The 19,179-nt window shown below is 35.6% G+C and overlaps 2 protein-coding genes across 5 annotated transcripts; one reads left to right on the top strand and one right to left on the bottom strand.

Annotated features, from left to right (window-relative positions):
• Nucleotides 1–4,771: 4,771 nt before the first annotated feature.
• On the top strand, nt 4,772–12,164 carry AAE18 (acyl-activating enzyme 18). 3 transcript variants are annotated; one of them, XM_078324842.1, is made up of 14 exons: nt 4,772–5,162; nt 6,027–6,156; nt 6,247–6,506; nt 6,601–6,802; nt 7,188–7,228; nt 7,492–7,620; nt 7,770–7,843; nt 8,021–8,241; nt 8,634–8,728; nt 8,842–9,058; nt 9,986–10,111; nt 10,340–10,438; nt 10,942–11,151; nt 11,838–12,164. In XM_078324842.1, exons 1-14 carry the CDS (start codon nt 4,888–4,890, stop codon nt 11,946–11,948), a joined length of 2,190 nt encoding a protein of 729 aa, XP_078180968.1. In that variant the 5' UTR covers nt 4,772–4,887; the 3' UTR covers nt 11,949–12,164. The 3 variants fall into 3 exon arrangements, 2 of the variants coding, with proteins under 2 accessions (XP_078180968.1, XP_078180969.1); XR_013518292.1 differs by having other exon boundaries at nt 4,778–5,162; nt 10,291–10,438; XM_078324843.1 differs by lacking the exon at nt 9,986–10,111 and having other exon boundaries at nt 4,780–5,162.
• A 730-nt stretch (nt 12,165–12,894) lies between these two features.
• LOC144574780 (mitochondrial 28S ribosomal protein S29-like protein) lies at nt 12,895–17,951 on the bottom strand. Of its 2 annotated transcripts, XM_078324845.1 has the most exons (7): nt 17,467–17,948; nt 17,063–17,226; nt 16,281–16,486; nt 14,394–14,648; nt 13,812–13,898; nt 13,511–13,683; nt 12,895–13,328 (listed from the first exon to the last, which is right to left on the bottom strand). In XM_078324845.1, exons 1-7 carry the CDS (start codon nt 17,859–17,861, stop codon nt 13,220–13,222), a joined length of 1,389 nt encoding a protein of 462 aa, XP_078180971.1. In that variant the 5' UTR covers nt 17,862–17,948; the 3' UTR covers nt 12,895–13,219. The 2 variants fall into 2 exon arrangements, with proteins under 2 accessions (XP_078180971.1, XP_078180972.1); XM_078324846.1 differs by lacking the exon at nt 12,895–13,328 and having other exon boundaries at nt 13,517–13,669; nt 17,467–17,951.
• Between the last annotated feature and the right edge of the window lie 1,228 nt (nt 17,952–19,179).

A 19,179-nucleotide genomic window follows, 5' to 3' on the forward strand; every position in this document is an offset into this window, starting at 1 on the left:
AATAATGAGAGCATTGAAAGGATATGATGAGGAAACCTTATTTGCATTTTGGTTGGAACTGTACAACGTCATGGCATTTAAATTTAGATATAACTGTTAGTATACCTATTGAAATGTTATAATATAAAATCTCTATTTCTCTTTCAAAACATTCAAATTTCTTATTATTCCATTTTAACTTAAAATAATTATTGTCATATCCATCAAAACTTCTTAATTTATAATTTCTCATCAAAATCTGAAAATTACTTAATTTCTTCCCTAAAAACAAACAATCTTTCTCATTACCACTTTCTTTAGTCTAATTTTATCTGAACTTTAATCCTACATGTTTCATTAGCGTTTGTTTATTTATTTTTTTATCAGAGAGTGGTGTTGTCAAAGAGGCTCAAATTGTAGTAAAGCCATTAGTTTAATCGAACGACAATATTCTATTCAATGGTAGTCAAAATTATTTTTCTTTTTATATATAATAATGGGAAAGTGGTGCCAGATAGGCACTTGCTAAACCCGGAACGGGTAGAACCCGTTTTGCCCGGCCCGTACCCGTTACCCGTGGTACCCGTACCCGTTGCCCGGGTACAAACGGGTAGACGGGTACGGGTAATAAATGGACCGGATAACATGATTTAAAAAATAACCCGTTGTACCCGTACCCGTTTACCCGCCAACCCGTACCCGCCTACCCGCATACCCGTACCCGTACCCGTTACCCGTACCCGACCCGTTTCACTTCAAAAAAATTTGAATTTTTTTGAAAAAAACAGAAAAAAAAGGGAAAAAACAGAAAAAAAAAAAAAAAAAAAAAAACGGGCGGACCGGACCTGTACCCGTACCCGTACCCGTCAACCCGCAACGGGTACGGGTAATAAACGGACCGGATATAGGTTTTGGCCCAATTACCCGTCTACCCGTTACGGATTTTACCCGTACCCGACCTACCCCTTTACCCGTCCTACCCGTTACCCGTAACGGGTAACCCGGAACGGGTCACGGGTTACCCGTTAGCAAATGTCTAGTGCCAGATAACGCTACCAGTCCTAAATACTACCAAAATAAATTACAGCCGAAAAACCTTCACAAACAATATTCTTTTAAGCAGACAACAAACAGTTATAACTGGATGCATTATTCTTCTTTTTTTTAATCTGCCCCGGACACTTAAAACAGCATATATAGGTTAACAATTAGTTAGTCAATAATTTGAATATCAAGCAATTAACAAGAACTTGTTAAATTGACAGGAGAGCATGTTAAATTTGTTTGTCTAAACTCAAAAATTTAAGCTGAGTCTTATGAGGTGTCATTTTATTTTAAAATAAAAAAATACTAATAAGTTAAAATAGAAGTTTAAAAATTAAATTAAAGAAAGGAAAAGATGAGAAAGATTGTTTTTAATAATTTTTAAGTTTTGATGAGAAAATTGAATATTTCGAAATTTTCAATAAATACGACAACAATTACACCCTTAAATTTATTATTTCACCGCGTGGTTAGTTATTTTAATTGGACCGCTGAGCTTTTAGCACTTCATTATTTTCACACCGTAAGCCTTCTTTTTTTAAAATAAAATAAAAATAAAAATGGGAGTTATGCCCTGGCTCAGTTCGAGTTAGATCATGACTTAGCTTGTTAGTTCTGAACCGAGCTACAGCCGAGTGAGCTGGACCCAGAGCATTCGAGCTAAAATCTCAGCTTGAACTCGTGACAAGCCAACCCGAGCTAGCTCACGAGCTGGCTCGCTGGGTCTGACTGGATCTTGTTTTAAGAAAAACTAAATTATACAAACTTTTTAGATCGAGCTGAACTGAGCTAGACAGCATAAAATGCACACAAAGTTATAAATTGATGCCTGGCCGAGTTAGCTCGCGAGCTGACGAACAAGGTTAGCCCCAGCTTGAACTCATTAATTATGGACCGAGCTAGTGGTGAGCTGGCTTGTTAATATCTCGGTCCAGTAACAAACGAGTCAGGTGGGAGTCACGATTGAGCGCTTTTGCCACCCCTACTCATTTGTATTGAAAACCGTAAGCCCTTTAAACCATTAAATATTAATAGTTTGTTCAAGAATAAATCAAACCTTACTATTTTGTAATTAAAAACTAAGAGGCGAAATACCTACTAAATTCTGCATCAATCAAAGCACAAGTTTACAAAGTCATTACAGAACGAGTAAATTTGCTCGTCCAATTTTTATTCACTAATCCGACGTGATGCGAACATTTTTATCCTCTAATCCTCGGAGATGATGGGGCGGCGCTCTTGTCGAGATCATGCAATCTCGCATCCAATCGATCTCTTCAAAAATCAAAAGAAGCCAAACTACAAGTCTACGGCGCTTTATAGAAGAGAGGGAAGATATTTTGGCAGCTTCTATCTTGATCTCCATTGTTATTCTCGTATAAAATGAACAACGATTGAGATTGATTTTCTTAGTATCTCTACCGGCTCAGATTAAAAAAATAAGGTCGGAATAATTGTTGTCTGTGTGAAAATAATATTTTCAAGTAATGTTATGTATCTTGAATTTCTATATAGAGAATTGATCAACACAACTCGAGAATATGTCACATCAGATCCAAAACAGACAGAGATTTTGAAAATTCAAAGCTGTGCAATTTGAAACTAAATTGTCTATTTTCATGAAACTAATTTAAAAAGAATCCTCATAACAATTCTCGCACCTTTATTTCTGCAAAAAATCCCGCACTAACTTTCAAAAAAATCACAACAGGACTACTAAATCATGAGAAAAATACAAGTATTTAGCATGGATCATTGAATTATTTACCTTCACCCAGAAAAATATTAATACATATGCAGTGAACTCTATTTTTTGATCCAAAACAATCCATCTGTTTTCCCCGCGCAACAATTCATTTTTTCTTTATATCGTCCCCACACAACTGGATGGTCCAACCACACCTTTATCCCCGCAATTAGGACAGTGATAACAATCCCCGCAGGTTTATCCCTGCATTTATCCCCGCAGATACTGCCAAAAAAAACATGGGGGGACCGCCCAATCATTAATGAGCGTTTAAAAAACTGCGGGTATTTAACTTGAAGCATTAAAGTATTTATCTTGAATTTGTCAGGTATTAAACCCTATGCAATGATCTCTATTTATGAAAGAATAAATCAATCCATTAATTGTCCCCGCACAAAATTTCCTTTTTTTTTGAATCGTCCCCGCACAACTGGGGACTATTAAACATGGGGGGACCGCTCAATCATTAATGAACGTTTAAAAAACTGTTAGTATTTAACTTGAAGCATCAAAGTATTTAACTTGAATTTATCAGGTATTAAACCCTATGCAATGATCTCTATTTATGAAAGAATAAATCAATCCATTAATTGTTCCCGCACAAAATTTCTTTTTTTTTGAATCGTCCCCGCACAACTGGAGACCATTAAATAAACAATCCTCTCATCCAATGATAAATACTCTGAGACATAATGATAAATATTTTATGTTACATGGGTAAATACTTGACATTATATGGATAAATACTTTATGTTACATGGATAAATATTTCTCAGACATACTTGCAATTTTCAGTAAAACATCAATGATAAATACTCTCATGCATAATGATAAATATTTTATGTTACATGGATAAATACTTTGTATTGCATAGATAAATACTTCTCAGACATAATTGCAACTTACAGTAAAACATCAATGATAAATACTCTATGTTACAAGGGTAAATACTTCTCAGAAATAATGATAAATATTTTTTTGAACATCAATTAACAGATAAGCATTTATTAACAGTAATTGTTATTAGATAACAGTATAATTAATGCGCATATTGTTTTTAAAGCAATAATTAACGCGGGAATTGTTATTAGAGGAATGCATAATTAATGCGGGGATGGGAGTGGGGGGTTCTTATAATTAGTGAGGGGATAAAAGGAAACTTTTAGGGAAATTAGTGGGGGGATATATGGCAGTTAAGGAAGAGAGAGAGTGCGGGAAAAATGGGGGGATGGGAGTGGGGGATTTGTTATAATTATTCCCGCAATTAACCTTGCATAAACTTCCAAAACAACCATGGGGGACCACTCAATCATTAATAAAATGCTAGTGTTTAACTTGAAGTATCAAATTATTTATTTTGAATTTGTAAGTATTAATTCCTACGCAACGATCTCTATTTACGAAATAATAAATCAATTCATCAGTTATCCCCGCTCAAAATTTCATTTTTTCTTTGTATTATCCCCGCACAACTGGGGACCATTAGATAAACATAGATCCTAATCGTCCGATCAAAATTCGGGTCAATCCGGTTCTAAGTGGACGTGTGGAACGCAGGACGATTCTGATTAGACGGTCCAGATCTAAAAATAAATATTCCGTTACCTTAGGTGATATTTTTTTTTTTGAGGAAATTGACCCGTAGGTTTTGCATTAATAGAAATAGAAACGTTTACAGCTTAAAGTAGAAAATAACATAAAAAAAGAAAAAAAACAACCAATTTATATTTGTGGTGAGATTAAAAAACACAAAATGAAATTAAATAGAATATCGTAGCCCTCCATCTAACAGGCTATTTGGAAGCCTTGAGTCGCGTCCCTTCTATTGAGTCCCGCCCCTTCTATTTTATCAAATTCTGAATAGATCAGGGGTCTGTTTGTAATATTCCTTATCTCACCTGATTTAGTAGTCCAGTTAGGTGATATGAATTCCAACCATACTACTGGAAAGGTCAATAAATAATGCAGTCCACGGCCAAACCATACACTCTCTCACGACATTCAAATCAACACCGCCACCGATCCTTCTTTTGCCTCCACCTACCTCTTCCTCTGACTGTATCACCACCTACCTCAGCGCAGCATAAGCCACTCACCAAATTAATCAAGCGATACCAATGGCGCGAGTGAAGGGTAGCGTCTGGGAAATACTGCCAGAGGATGTGGCTGCAGCCGGCTTGCCACGCAAGGAGGCTGAGACGTTTGTCACCTCGCTTCATCAAGCGCTGGCCGGGAATCCCAGGGAGGGTGCTGAGGCGGCGGTGTGGAAAGCGGTGGTGCCGTTGCTTCGGCCGGAGTATCCCCATGCTCTCCATCAGCTTGTCTACTATTCGGTTTACAATCACTGGGATGCGGCTTCCCGCGGCCCGCCGCCCTATTGGTTTCCCTCTCTGTAAGCTCCTCCATCTGTCTCTCTTTCTGTACATCTATAGAGCGATTTTTATCAGTATGCTGTTGTTGATTGGAGCTTGAGTAAGTATGTGTCATGCAAAAACTTTGGTTATGTCACTGTTAGAATTCAATTTTTGGAGACTTGAATTGAGAGGTGTAAATTTGTAGTTGAAAAAGTCATTGCATGGAGTTTGTTAACCGTCTCTCTTCTTTGCAGATGCAATAAGGGTCGTGCTGTTCACTAGTTCTTTTATGATCACGTTCTGCTATATGTCAAATTAATTTGGGTAAACCGATTGGACTGTCCAGATCAGTCACAAACCTCCAACTCCAGTTCATGTGTAGCTATGGAGAAATTGAATCCTTCGAAAAGCACTGGGAGAGATAGAATGGAAGTGCATGGGTGTTTGTGGGGGGGGGGGGGTGGTGGGGGGGCTGTTTGGGTTTTTTCACGAGGGTACGGGATATGTACCATTTCATCCAACTGCCTTTAAGCACATGTAATTTTTACTTGAGAGATGATTTTTGGCACCCGGATCTTTTTCACCCCCAAGTCGCCCACCAGCCTGTTCTGCCAGGTGCGAATTAAAGCATGATCCCTGTAGGATTTGTGCAGGATTGATGCTTATGGATGAAAGTGCTGGACGGGCATGGTACGCTCTAGTTGGTGGGTGACTCAGGGGTGAAAATGATCTGTGCCCCTCGTTATAATTTTCATATTTGTCACCTCCCAGTTTGCGGAAGTGCCCACAAGTACATGTAATTTTCATATATTGGACCTCAAGCTTTGTTTATAATTTACTTTGATTAATTTATCCTGAACTGGAAAATATTTCAATATTTCTCTTTTTTTCGATCACTACAGGCAAGACTGTAAAAATACAAATCTTGGGAGACTCATGGAAGCTCATGGCCCAAAACTTCTTGGATCATTATATAAAGATCCTATTACAAGTTTCAATCTATTCCAGAAGTTCACTGTTCAGCATCCAGAGGTTGTAACTCCTAATCGAGAACCAAATTTCTGAGGTATTATGATGCTGAAAATTATTATTGTATTAATGTTTTTTATTTATGATTTACAGATTTACTGGTCAATTGTGACAAAGGAGCTTTCTGTCAAGTTTCAGCACCCCCCAAAATGCATACTGGATCGATCACTTAAGTCCAAGGAAGGAGGATTGTGGTTCCCTGGTGGGGTTTTAAATATTGCTGAGTGCTGTATCTATCCAGTGCCATTTCAAAACAAGACAGATAGCAGTGTTGCTATCATATGGAGGGATGAGGGTTTTGATGATTTGCCCGTCAATTATGTGTCAGTGAAGGAACTTCGTGAGCAGGTGATGTAAGTAACAATTTCATTACCAACTCTTTACTCTGTTATTGAAGTCAAAATGTACATGAAACTTTTTGTGAGTCTAACTGTACTGAATTCCTAGGACGGTTGCAAATGCGCTTGACACGTTGTTTAACAAAGGGGATGCAATTGCAATAGATATGCCAATGACATACAAAGCTGTTGTTATATACTTGGCCATCATTCTTTCAGGCCGAGTTGTTGTATCAATAGCTGATAGCTTTGTTGCAAAGGAGATTGGGACCCGCATGAAAGTGTCTAAAGCAAAGGCAATATTTACACAGGTGAGGCTTTCAGTTCTGTTAATTCTTACCCATACCTGAATTTCAGTCATTGTATTTTTTCGCTTTTTATTTCCCTATTGCACATTTTAGGTATATTCAGGCTGTGTATAGGTTTCATTTGTGGCAAAAGTCAACATTAACTGAAGCAACGTGCAAAGTTTTTATTGGATAGAGACTTAATTTGCCCAAGGATATCTTATTGCTATTTTGGACTATACTGTGACTAACTTTAGAAATGAAAATTTGGAATACTGGTACTAAGTATGCTTGGGTGCTTATACTACTGCTCTGCAGATTGTTTGTGACATTCACAAGAAATGCAAGTTGTATTGCTTTATGTGACGTCAATAACTATTTTTTCAATAAACATTTTTTTTTTTTGTAGGACTTCATAATCAGAGGAGGGAGGAAGTTTCCTCTTTACAGGTATAATAACTGATTCTCGGTAGTTTACATTCTTTTGATTTTTTTTTTTTATTCTCTGTAGGAAACTGTAACTGGATTTTGAAGGAAATGAAAGCATAAGGGCGTGAATGTTTGCAAAAAAAAATATATATTCAAAAAAGAAAAAAGGGTGACTCAGTACTACAGCTGTATCTTGCAAATAGTCCAATCTTAGTTTTGTTAGTAAAAATCACATAAGAAGCATCTGTATTTCCCACTTTTCACCTGATTATTTCCTTCTATAGTCGTGTTGTAGAAGGAACCACATGTAAAACTATTGTCCTTCCAGCAGCTGGAACAAATATAGGCGTGAAATTGAGGACTAATGATTTGTCTTGGAATGATTTCATTTCTCGCACATCAAGCCTTGCAAGGTACTTAACCTTTTCTTATTTATTAAAATACTCCATTCTGCTTATTTATATATTTTTAAAATAACATGATCTAATAATATAAAGTGCCCAAAATATGTCGTAATCACCTAAATTTGGCATTGACAAGCTCTTGTGTTTACTTTGCACAGACCAAATAATTATTCTGCAGTTTATATGGACGCTGAAAGTGTGACTAACATACTCTTTTCTTCTGGAACAACAGGTTTATAAATCCCCTGACATCTGTTTTTTTTTACTGTACATCAATACCTGTTCATTCAGGCATGAGTCATCACAGATGCGTACCAGCTGGCTCATTCCTTGATGACGTGTACTGACTATTTGACTTCTTATTATAACTTTGCCAAACTTGACCAGCTTACCATATATTGCATTACAGGAGACCCAAAAGCCATTCCATGGACACAACTTTCTCCAATTAGATGCGGAGGCGATTCATGGGCGCATACTGATGCTCAATCTGGAGATGTTCTTTGCTGGCCGACAAATTTGGGTTGGGTAATGGGACCCATTACCCTTTATTCTAGCTTGCTGACGGGTGGTACTCTGGCTCTTTACCATGGTTCCCCTCTTGGCCATGGCTTTGGAAAGTTTGTACAGGTACTCTAGATATATTAAATTTAACATCTTCGTTTGTTGAATAAAATGACTAAAGTGCTTAAAATCTTCGTTTTATCAATTTTAATTGGCATATGTGGAACTTTTGTAACTCAGTTTTATATTTAAATGCTTTCCTTTTGTCAATAGCCCATAAGCAATCCTCAAAGTTACATTTCATTTCTATATCATGTAAAATGATTGATTTTAACTTTTTCCTTAAAATCGCACATACAAAATGCAAGTTTTATTCTATCTGCTTTCAAATCCCTTGGTCCTTTGGCCACTGACTTTGAAAGGGTACTTAGCAAGTACTCCTAAAGTGTTATACAAGTACAGAAACTAGTTGGCAAAATTACTTGTTAATAATTAAAAAAATCCAACAATTGATCCAGGATGCAGGTGTGACCTTTTTAGGGACTGTGCCAAGCTTAGTGAAGACATGGAAAAACAGCAATTGCATGGAAGGTCTTGATTGGAGCAAGATAAGGTATTTGTTCCTCCACTTATCCAAAAATATACTTCTGTTATGTTTAGACTCATATGTCGTACTCCTATGCAGCATATCTAGTGTTTTCTCAATTCCATAAACTGTTTTGGCAGGATATGTGCTACAACAGGGGAGGCCTCTGATATAGATGATGATCTCTGGATCTCTTCACGTACTTCTTATAGTCCAATGATAGAATGTTGTGGTGGCACTGAGCTAGCATCCTCTTATATCCAAGGAAACCTGTTGCAACCTCAAGCTTTTGGGGCATTTAGTGCTCCTTCCATGACGACTGGACTTGTCATTTTTGATGAACAAGGAAATCCCTTTGTAAGTTGCTGTTTTGCACTACTACCCAACATGATTATTGACTGCACAAAATATATGATATATCATGAAATTGAGTGAGGCTATGGTACTATTCATAGCGCATATTGGCCCGTGCCATGGACTCAAATATTTAGTTTGAAAGTCCTAAGGATCAATCCAAACTGTTCAACATGGTTTCCATATGAATATGTACTTGTAAACTAAATTTTACATTTCTTAGAAATTTTTACTATTTTTTTAGGTAGGTAGAAAATCCCTTATCTGAAAATTCTGGACTGTCCAAAAACAGTGATTTTCTACCCATCTAAAAAAATAGTTAAAAATTTCTAAAAAAATGAAAAATTTAGTTTACAAGTACATATTCATATGGAGACTATGTTGAATGGTTCGGATCGACCGTTACGATTTTGAAAAAAATATATTGATCCGTAGTATAAACCAATCCGCTATGCATATAGTACTGTAGCCTCACTCCATGAAATTTGTCAATCTGAGTTTTATTGATATAGCATGAAATATTCAAAAAAGAATATTGTCTGCAGAAATTATGCAAGATCCTAAATTTTGAAAAGGTTAGAAAGTAAAAGAAAGTTCTGGGAAGAAGAAAAAAGGAAACTGCAGATGAGCTCTCTTCTGTGATACTGTATATTTTAAAATTTTCCAAACTTGCCACTTAACACTTAATTCCTGTGATGATTGTATTGCATTTTCTTTTCATTCTTGAACTAAAATTTAGCTTCTTAATTTTTGAATTCTTAATTCTATACAATGGTACCATGAGAATAACAGTAATTTCAAGGGTACAAGCAAAGTCTTCAAACTTTGTTAAGGGCTTTTATGAGGAAGTATATTGCTAATTTAGTTTGCTTGGTTTTGCATACTGTGTACATAGACATAAACTTTGGGAAACTTTTGCTTCTTTGGCAGCCTGATGATCAGACATGTGTTGGAGAAATGGGCTTAGTTCCTGCATACCTGGGTGCTACCAACAGGTTACTCAATGCTGATCACTACAAAGTTTATTTTGATGGAATGCCGATTTACAGAGGAGTGGTATGAACTATATCTTATAATGCCTGTATATACCTATATAGTTGCAAAATGAATATTCTTCTTTGTTCGGAAATACAAAAGCACTATGTTTATGCTATGACTTGTGCAAATGTTTATCGGACAGGAGATTTGATGGGTATTTTGGTATAATTGCATTTGTTTTTGTCCTATCAAACTAGGGGAAGAAACTACTTCTGATAAGATTTAACTATTTTGTACTGTTGCCAGCAATTAAGAAGGCATGGAGACGTCCTTCAGAGAACAGTTGGCGGTTATTACATTGTCCAGGGAAGGGCTGATGATACCATGAATCTTGGAGGCATCAAGGTGATAGGAAGATCATATTATTTGTTGAGTGAGGCTATGGCACTATGCATAGTGCAGATTGGTCCATACTATGGATCAATATTTTTGTTCCAAAGTTTAAATAGTCAAATCTGAACTGTTCAATGCGATCTCCTTATGAAAATGTACTTGCAGACTAAATTTGACATTTTTTAGAATCTTTTTACTATATTTTAGATAGGTAGAAAATCACTACTTTTGAATATCTAGAATTTTTAGATCAAGTGATTTTCTACCTATCTAAAAAAATAGTAAAAGAAATTCTAAAAAATGTAAAACTTGATCTACAAGTACATATTTATATGGAGATCATGTTGAACAGTTCTGATTGATTGTTTGGGCTTTGAAAATGGAGATATTGATCCATAGTACAGACCAGCATGCGCTATGCATATATGCATAGTAACTATTATTTGTGTCCTTTTTAAGTGTTCTGCCTAATTTAATTTGCTATTTTTTTTTTAATTATTTGCATTCATTTTCAGACAAGCTCAGTTGAGATAGAACGGGTGTGCAATAGAGCAGACGATAGTGTTCTAGAAACAGCTGCACTTAGTGTCAAATCCAGGACAGGTGGTCCTGAGCAGCTTGTCATCTTGGCTGTTTTGAAAGACAAATCATCCCAACATGATATCGATCTTCTAAAAAGGAAATTCCAGAAAGCGATTCAAACTAATCTCAATCCTCTGTTTAAGGTGCAAATGATTTATTGTTAGATTGTCTATTATTCATTTTTTTTTTCCATTCGTTTGGTCTGATGTTAGTGGAGTAGTATTGCCTGCCCTATATTGACTGGGTTCATAGAGTGAGGCTATGGTACTCTGCAAAGTGTGGATTGGTCCGTACTCTGGATCCATTTCTCCGTTTTCAAAGTCTAAACAGTCGATTTAATAGCTCAACATGATCTCCATATGAAAATGTACTTGGAGACCAAATTTTACATTTTTTAGAATGTTTCTATTTTTTAAAATAGGTTGCAAATCACTACTTTTGGATGGTATAAAATTTTAGATCGGTGGTTTTCTACCTATCTTAAAAGATAGTAAAACAAATTCTAAAAAATGTAAAATTTGGAGAATAGTAAAACAAATTCTAAAAAAATGTAAAATTTGGTCTCCAAGTACATTTTTACATGGAGATCATTTTGAATGTTTCTGATTGATTTTTTGAACTTCTTAAATGGAGATATTGATACATAGCACGGACCATTATGTACTTTGCAAAGTACCGTAGCCTCACTCTGGGTTCATATTACCAGCCAGTGCTCACAAATGCAAATAATAATAGGACAATAATGTAGGTACCAAACCTGACAGTATGAATATCACTGCAAGATAGTGTTTGGTCAAGGAAAAATTATATATATTTGTTGCGTGTATAGGTGAGATTTGTCAAGGTTGTCCCAGAGTTCCCTCGTACTGCTTCAAACAAATTGCTGAGAAGAGTTCTCAGAGACCAGCTAAAGCAGCAGTCAACTCAAAGCAAATTATAAGCATTTTATTGCATGATTTAGCAACTGGCGTTGAGAATTCGGCAAGAATATGGAATAAGTTGGTTGGCAATGTTCATAAGAACATGTCAAATATTGCAATTGCCCATCATCATGGGAATAATTGGATTTGTCATAATTGGAAAAAGAATAATTTTTGATAAATATTCACGTTTGTATCGGTGGGATGATGTAAAGAAGGTTTGTCTGATAATAAAACAGGTGATATATAAAAATGCCACATTTTAAAAATAGAAGATCGATAACTGAAATTAATTTATTACTCTGCAATAAAATTACCAGCTGATTTTAATTTATTAGCTAATTCAGAAGTATTAATTAGCGCTCGACATATTAAATATCGTCTTTGAATACAACTAAAATCTGGATCTGACCTTCAAAAGCAATACCTTTTAGTCTTTTACAGATTATTGTTATTGTTATAAATAGAAATGTCCAAGTAATTGTTGAATCTCAATGCATCTCCTCCACTATATTTTGTTTATTCGATTTAAACCAATACACATTTGACTATCGTGCCAATACAAATTTATTCATTTAAAAAAAAAACTGATAAAAGCAGTCGGAAGTTATTTTGAGGTATTGAAGGCTACTTGTTCATAAGCCAAATTTGTTGTCATACCAATCTTAAACGAATGAATAATTCTATTTCAGCCAAACTGTATAGACCAAAAAACAAAAAGCGGCAAATTTCGATACAGTTGGCCTCTCATGTGATCAGATCTAACGTTGAATTTTTTTTTTTTTTTTTTCGCTATCCTGACGTCCTTGCAAAATAGTAGAAACACGTCTTATCAACATAATTCTAAATTTTTCATCAAACCAAAAACCAAATTCAGCAATTGTGAATTTATGAAACATACAATCAGAATTAACACAGTTTTCACTACATAAATCTTATTTATAAGAAGCGCAACTATATTTCACAAGTTCAACAACTGCAAAATTAAACCTCTTCAGGAATGTTTCTGATTTGAATCCAACACAAAATACTCTATAAAGATTCATATGGATGTTCAATTCCACCATAAGTAACGAGGATGATTTATTTGAAAACTTGGTACAACAATGGTAAAAAGATTAAATAGCGAAAATGATGGAACCTTACCAAAAAAAATTTAGTTGAGATGTCTGATGTCTAATCAGAACCAAGCCCAAAAAAATCTATGTTTGCAACTAAAGTTGGAAAAAAGAGCCAGAGAATACAAATGATAATTAAATGGTTATGAAAAAGGATGAAAATTTCAAAAGAGTTATATAAAAGGAGCAAGCCACCGCATCTCTGAGCCATTTCCATTAGACAAGAAGTATATCTTCTTCCACCGTTCATCAGAAAATTTTTCCTGCCTGATTAATTTTTGCCTGGCAAAAACAGATTTTTTTTAAAAAACAATTGAAGTAACAGATCATATTCACTGGCAGCATAGTAAAAAATGAAATCCCTATACGGAGGCATTTGAATCTAACTATAGATTAATTTGAGATCTATACAAGTGAAAGAAAAAAAAATTAAACATAAAAATGTTAATTGTCAAAGCTATTACCTCAGATAGTAATGGCAAACAGTTGCTGCTTCATCTAAGGTGTACCGAGGGAACGCTACACGAGCACCTAAGGGAACATCCGGAAGGTCCTGCCTTAATTTACCAACAGCTGTTGAGTGAGAAAATGCACCTATCATCATGTCATCATGCATCATTGACCTATATGCATTAACCTGTTAGAGCAAAATTTCTATGTAAGACCCCTCAATAACAAGTATATTATAACTTGTGTAAGAATAGTAGCTAAATTGGAGTGAAATATACTCAAGAAAAATTACAAAATGGATCAAATTGTACAAACCATTGTAAGTTCTTTGGCGTGAATTGGACGGCACGAACGAACTGTCACAGGTTCCTCGTACTCGCTGAAGGTGAACCAATTGTTGTACTAGCAAACACCACAAAAAATTAGCAAAGATATTAAATTTCAAGAGTGAGGCGGCTATGGTACTATGCATAGCGCATAATGGTCTGTTCTAGGATCAATACTTGCATTTTCAATGTCCAAACAATCGATCTGAACCGTTCAACATGATCTCCATACAAAAATGTACTTGTAGATCAAATTTTACATTTTTTATAATTTTTTTAATATTTTTTCAGATAGGTAGAAAATGACTTGATCTAAAAATTATAGACCATTAAAAAGTAGTGATTTTCTACATATCTAAAAAATAGTAAAAAAATTCCCCAAAATGTAAAATTTAGTTTGAAGTAAATTTCCATATGGAGATCACGTTGAATGATTTAGATTGATTGTTTGGATCTTGAAAACAAAAATATTGATCCGTAGTACGGACCAATCTGTGCTATGCATAGTACCATAGCCTCACTCAAATTTCAAAATCAATATGAAATTTCTCATCTCCATATCCTGAGGTACCTGATCAATAGCAAAAAGTACAGGTACATCTTTGACCAGAGAGAGTTCTTCTCTTAGACGAACCACTACCCCAACTGCTGCATGTGAATAATTAATTCCAGTCTGAATAAGATCGTACAATGTTGATCCTTCTGGCATCGTCATGGAATCGGCATCTGTCATCATTCCATCACCAGCACTTTCTCCTAAAGGTATCGGTTCAAAATTTTGACAAGGTAACTGCTGTAAGCAGGGCTCGTTGAACTTCAGAAAGTCCTGTTGCATGAAATTAATAAGTTTGGTGATGTTTGGTTAAGGACTAAAGTTACGGAGGCCTACATTATTCAGGTTTGGTTGAGGTCTAAAGAATAGAGAGAGGTAAAATTTGCAAATAGTCACTGACAGTGGGTCCAGGATGCAACACAAAATTAAGGTATCTAGAGAGGTGGCTTAGTTTAAGCCATGGCCTAACTTTAGGCTTATGCCTGGTCATGTTTGGTTGTGGACTAAATAGTGGAATAAGGGTTTTAGGCCTCACTTATTCCACCAAACATGATTTAATTGAGCCGGACTAAGATGGAATAAGCCGACCTTTAGGCCGGCCTAAATTGGCCTAAAGTAACCCACCTCTCTAGGTGGTTTAATTTTATTTGAGTATGAGGCCTAAATTTTCATTGTTTTTATTATTTTTAATCACTTTTTAAGGAATGTAAAATAAGCAATTAATTTTGTTTCATTTAAGCATAAAGGAACTTGTAACTTTATCAATTATAGAATCAATATATATTTTTTTAAATGGGATAAATTTCTAAATTAACAAAATATGCAATCAAAAGAATAATTAAATTAAATGTTTTTTGAAATTGTACTAACAAATAAATAATTTTTTTGTTCATCAACCCAACATATTTTTGACAAATAAATTGGTACACATACAAATTTGATTAAATAAAATTCACTAAATGCAATGTGCATTTCTAAGATATAGAATAATTTGTACATAACTCATTTTCTTGTACAATTTCTTTCAATCAAAATGAAAAAAAATACGAAGAATAGTTTTATTATTGATATTACAAATTTTGTAAGATAAAATAATTTGTAATATCAAATCATGCCTAAAGCCACCAAATTCTTACTAAACAAGGAATAACTTGCGTCAAGGTATAATTTTAGGCATCAACCAAACATGAATAATTTAGGTCGGCCTAAGTTGGAATAACCAAGTTAGGCCACATTAGCTTTAGTCCACAACCAAACACCACCAGTTAGGCCAGCCTATTTAATGCTAGTTTGATGGAATAACTGAAGCCTAAACCCCTTATTCCATGGTTAGCAATAAGCAGATAAAATTAGCTTAACAAATTTTTTAGTCTCCTTCAAAATTGGCCAGAAACCGAGTAATATAACCTATGGTCCAAAACTATTATACTATCCAGTACCAACATAGATGCCTATTTGAGTAGGGGTTCAAATACCTCATGTTTTTCATGCCTTAGTCGTGCCTCACATCTTCAACGTCCAAACAGTCGATCTGAACCGCTCAACATAATCTTCGCATTAAATTGTGCTTGGAGACCAAATTTTATATTTTTGAATTCTTTTTACTATTTTTTTAAGATAAGTACAAAACGACTGTTTTTGGATGGTCCAGAATCTTCCGAAAAACAGTGATTTTGTATCTATCTAAAAAAATAGTAAGAAAATTCCAAAAAATAAAAAATTGGTCTCTAAGCACATTTTAATATGGAGCAGTTCGGATCGACTGTTTGGACTTTGAAAATCGGAGATAAGAATGTGAGGTATGATTGAGACATGAAAGACATGAGACATTTAAACCCTACTCATACCTGTTTATGCATGAAATAAAATTAGAAAGCTCTAACTATTATAACCAAAGAACCATACCTGCAAGGTCCTTTTGGCTTGGATAGGTGTATCCCAAAGACCATTAGAGGGGTTTTTGTAGAAGAATCCACCATGAGTCCACTCCTTACCTTGCGGGACATAAAACACCAGCCATCCTTCGGTACGTGCCCAGTGTACCAGCATAGCAAGTGCAATGCTTTTACCAGAACTCCTAGGCCCATCTAAGACAATTTGCTTCTTTGGCTCTGGAAAGTTGTCGAGGTATTAGAGAACAAGTAGTGATTTATTTTTGTGCTCGAGGATTCCTTCAAATTATGTGCCATATTTTTAATATTCAATGTGACGCATTTTGCTTAAGCCATGCGCGCATGTAACAAAAATCAGAAGGACAAAAAAGATGTACCAAAATAATATTTTAACATTTTTGAGTCTCCATTGAAATTTAGTATGAATTCCTGAGACAAAATAATACTATACTTAATACCGCTCTCAACTGTGTAATGAACAAAAGATGTTAAACTCGTAAAACAGTCTTGAAGTTATGGAAATCATACATACACTCTTAAGACAAGGAGAATACTATTTTATAGCAGAAAAGTCTGATGGAACAAAAAAGTTCGAAAATTCAATTCGCAATCTCCACTGAAATTTAGCATGAATTTCTGAGACTAAAGAATACTAATTCATACTGGATAACATAATCAACTGCGTGATGAACATAGGACCTTCAAACTCTTGAAGCATGATCCTATATAATGATATAAAACAGATAACTTACACCGAAGTTTATAAGTAGAGTAATGTGTAAAAGAAACACTAACCTTTCTTTTTGCTTGATATGGGGGGATCAACTATTCTTCTGAAATTGTCTCGTAGGTCTAAAAAGCTCTCTCTCACCATTACTGCGCACCGTCTTGTCCCCTCAAATTCTCTCGTCATCCCCTGTGGCAATCCTTCTGGTAACATTGCGTTCCATTCATCCAAACTACAAAAGGAAAAACGAAAATACAAATTTAAACAGGGCCAACTTAGTTTGGAAGGGCAAGGACCACATTGGTACAAACCATACTAGATTTTTATGACTGACTAAACGAGTTAATTTAACTTTTCATAACCAGATACAATCTGACTTCAATCCTCAATTGATCGCAATTTGAGCTAAAAATGCAGCCAGATTTTTCAATCTCTTTCTACTATGTTTGTGTGCTATATGAGAGCAAGGAACCTGAAATCCACATAGGCGCAAGCATCTGTATGGGAGAAGGAAGAGAAAGTTTTGGTGAAAGCGAAGAGAGGCCGACCATCGGGGCCCACATCGAGCTCCTTGTCATACACCACAGGGAGGGGACTGGTAGGAATCTCAAAATTAGCATTGAGGAGGTCACCAGAAGAAGCGAAATCAGCTGACGGATCCTCATCCGCCGCGGCGCCGCGTGAATCCTTCGTTCGGGGCTTCCCCTTGGAGGGTGCGCTAGCCTTGGAGCCGCTCTTCCCCTTTGCTGCATAGGCGCGAGAGGAGGACAGCGCGAACGCATTGCGAAGAGAGGTGACGTGGCATCCGGCGTCGGCGCCTGCGCCGGCGCCGGAGGTGGAGAGAGAACGGAGAAGAGATCGGATCATTGATTAGAGAGAGTGAGCGCTTGGGTTTTGGAGGGTTTTACTCGCAACACGTAGTAGTCCGGCAACTGCCAGTGTTCTTTTTCCGAGTGTAACAGGTTGGAGTAAATATATTAACAGGTTACTTTATACTTTATGCAGCACACAAACCATATGTAGTGCTGTTTTGATTCTATAGTCCGTTCGCTGCATGAAACAAAAATAGTTCTGTTTAAATAGTGACCCGCTTGCGCGTGGCATTTTCCGATAAAATTCCGACCCAATATATTTTTGGAATTTGGGTTATTAATATTGGGCCGATATAACTTTCGGATACTTGTTTGACATACAACGGGCTTATAATGGGCTTTTTATCAAATCTTCTGATCCGATACGCCCCGAGATATCTACTGACAGATTTCTGCAATGGAAACATAGCAGGAGAATGGAGAGTCAAGCAAGAATGCAAGATGATGGTCGGTTTTTAGCAAAACATCGCAATCTACACTACGATAATTAATAATAAATACGACAGCAGTTAATGTTTCCAAATTAATATTCTTAGTAAAATATCAACATCAATGAGCCTGGAAGGTGGCTAAGGGCATATGGACCACTGCAATCTCATTTATTTTGAGTAAAGTTAAGGTGTGATGTGTTCACCAAGAGAGTTTGGTGAGCACAACTCCAAAAGTATATCGAATTGGTTTCAAACGATAAATTTAAAATATTGAAATCCATGTACTTTATGAGTGATGCATGTATATGTAAAATTTTAAAAGTTTTGAATTCATTTGCTACAAGATCATGCGGTCAAAGAAATATTTTTTTACAAGTTATTTTATAAATTGTTTTATATATTTATTTTTCATAATTTCTTTGACTGCTTGATCTTGTAGCAAATAAATTCAAAACTTTTAAAATTTTGCATGTACATATATACATTACTCATGAAGTACGTGAATTTCAATAATTTGAATTTGTCGTTTGAAGCCGATTCGATGTACTTTTGAAGTTGTGCTCACCAAAGCCTCTTAGTGAGCACATCGCACCCTAGCTTTGCTCATTTATTTTTATATTACGCCTATAGGCTAATTAAATTGCAATTAAAAATATAGTTGTTCTTGCTGACGTCTAGTAAATTTAATTATGAGAATATAAAAACTAAAATTTGTAAGATCAACCAGGTGGGCATTAATTAATAAGTCTTGATGGCGTCGTATTTTTTTTTTCTTTTTTATTTGAGTTAAAAAAGAGGTTCAGGTCATGTGCGTATCTAATGGATGATGCGTAGTTCATTTCGAACCAATGTTATGCGACAGTTTGGACTTCGAAGGCTGTT

Source organism: Carex rostrata, chromosome 23 (assembly GCF_964058835.1).
Source record: "Carex rostrata chromosome 23, lpCarRost1.2, whole genome shotgun sequence".
NCBI lineage: Eukaryota > Viridiplantae > Streptophyta > Magnoliopsida > Poales > Cyperaceae > Carex > Carex rostrata.

Coding starts and splice junctions, on each gene's coding strand:
- AAE18 (XM_078324842.1), top strand. CDS start 4,888: ATGGCGCGAGTGAAGGGTAGCGTCTGGGAAATACTGCCAGAGGATGTG. Junction 5,163..6,026: donor CCCTATTGGTTTCCCTCTCT/GTAAGCTCCTCC, acceptor CGATCACTACAG/GCAAGACTGTAAAAATACAA. Junction 6,507..6,600: donor GAACTTCGTGAGCAGGTGAT/GTAAGTAACAAT, acceptor CTGAATTCCTAG/GACGGTTGCAAATGCGCTTG.
- LOC144574780 (XM_078324845.1), bottom strand. CDS start 17,861: ATGATCCGATCTCTTCTCCGTTCTCTCTCCACCTCCGGCGCCGGCGCA. Junction 17,227..17,466: donor TGCGCCTATGTGGATTTCAG/GTTCCTTGCTCT, acceptor TTCCTTTTGTAG/TTTGGATGAATGGAACGCAA. Junction 13,684..13,811: donor ACGCCAAAGAACTTACAATG/GTTTGTACAATT, acceptor TTGCTCTAACAG/GTTAATGCATATAGGTCAAT.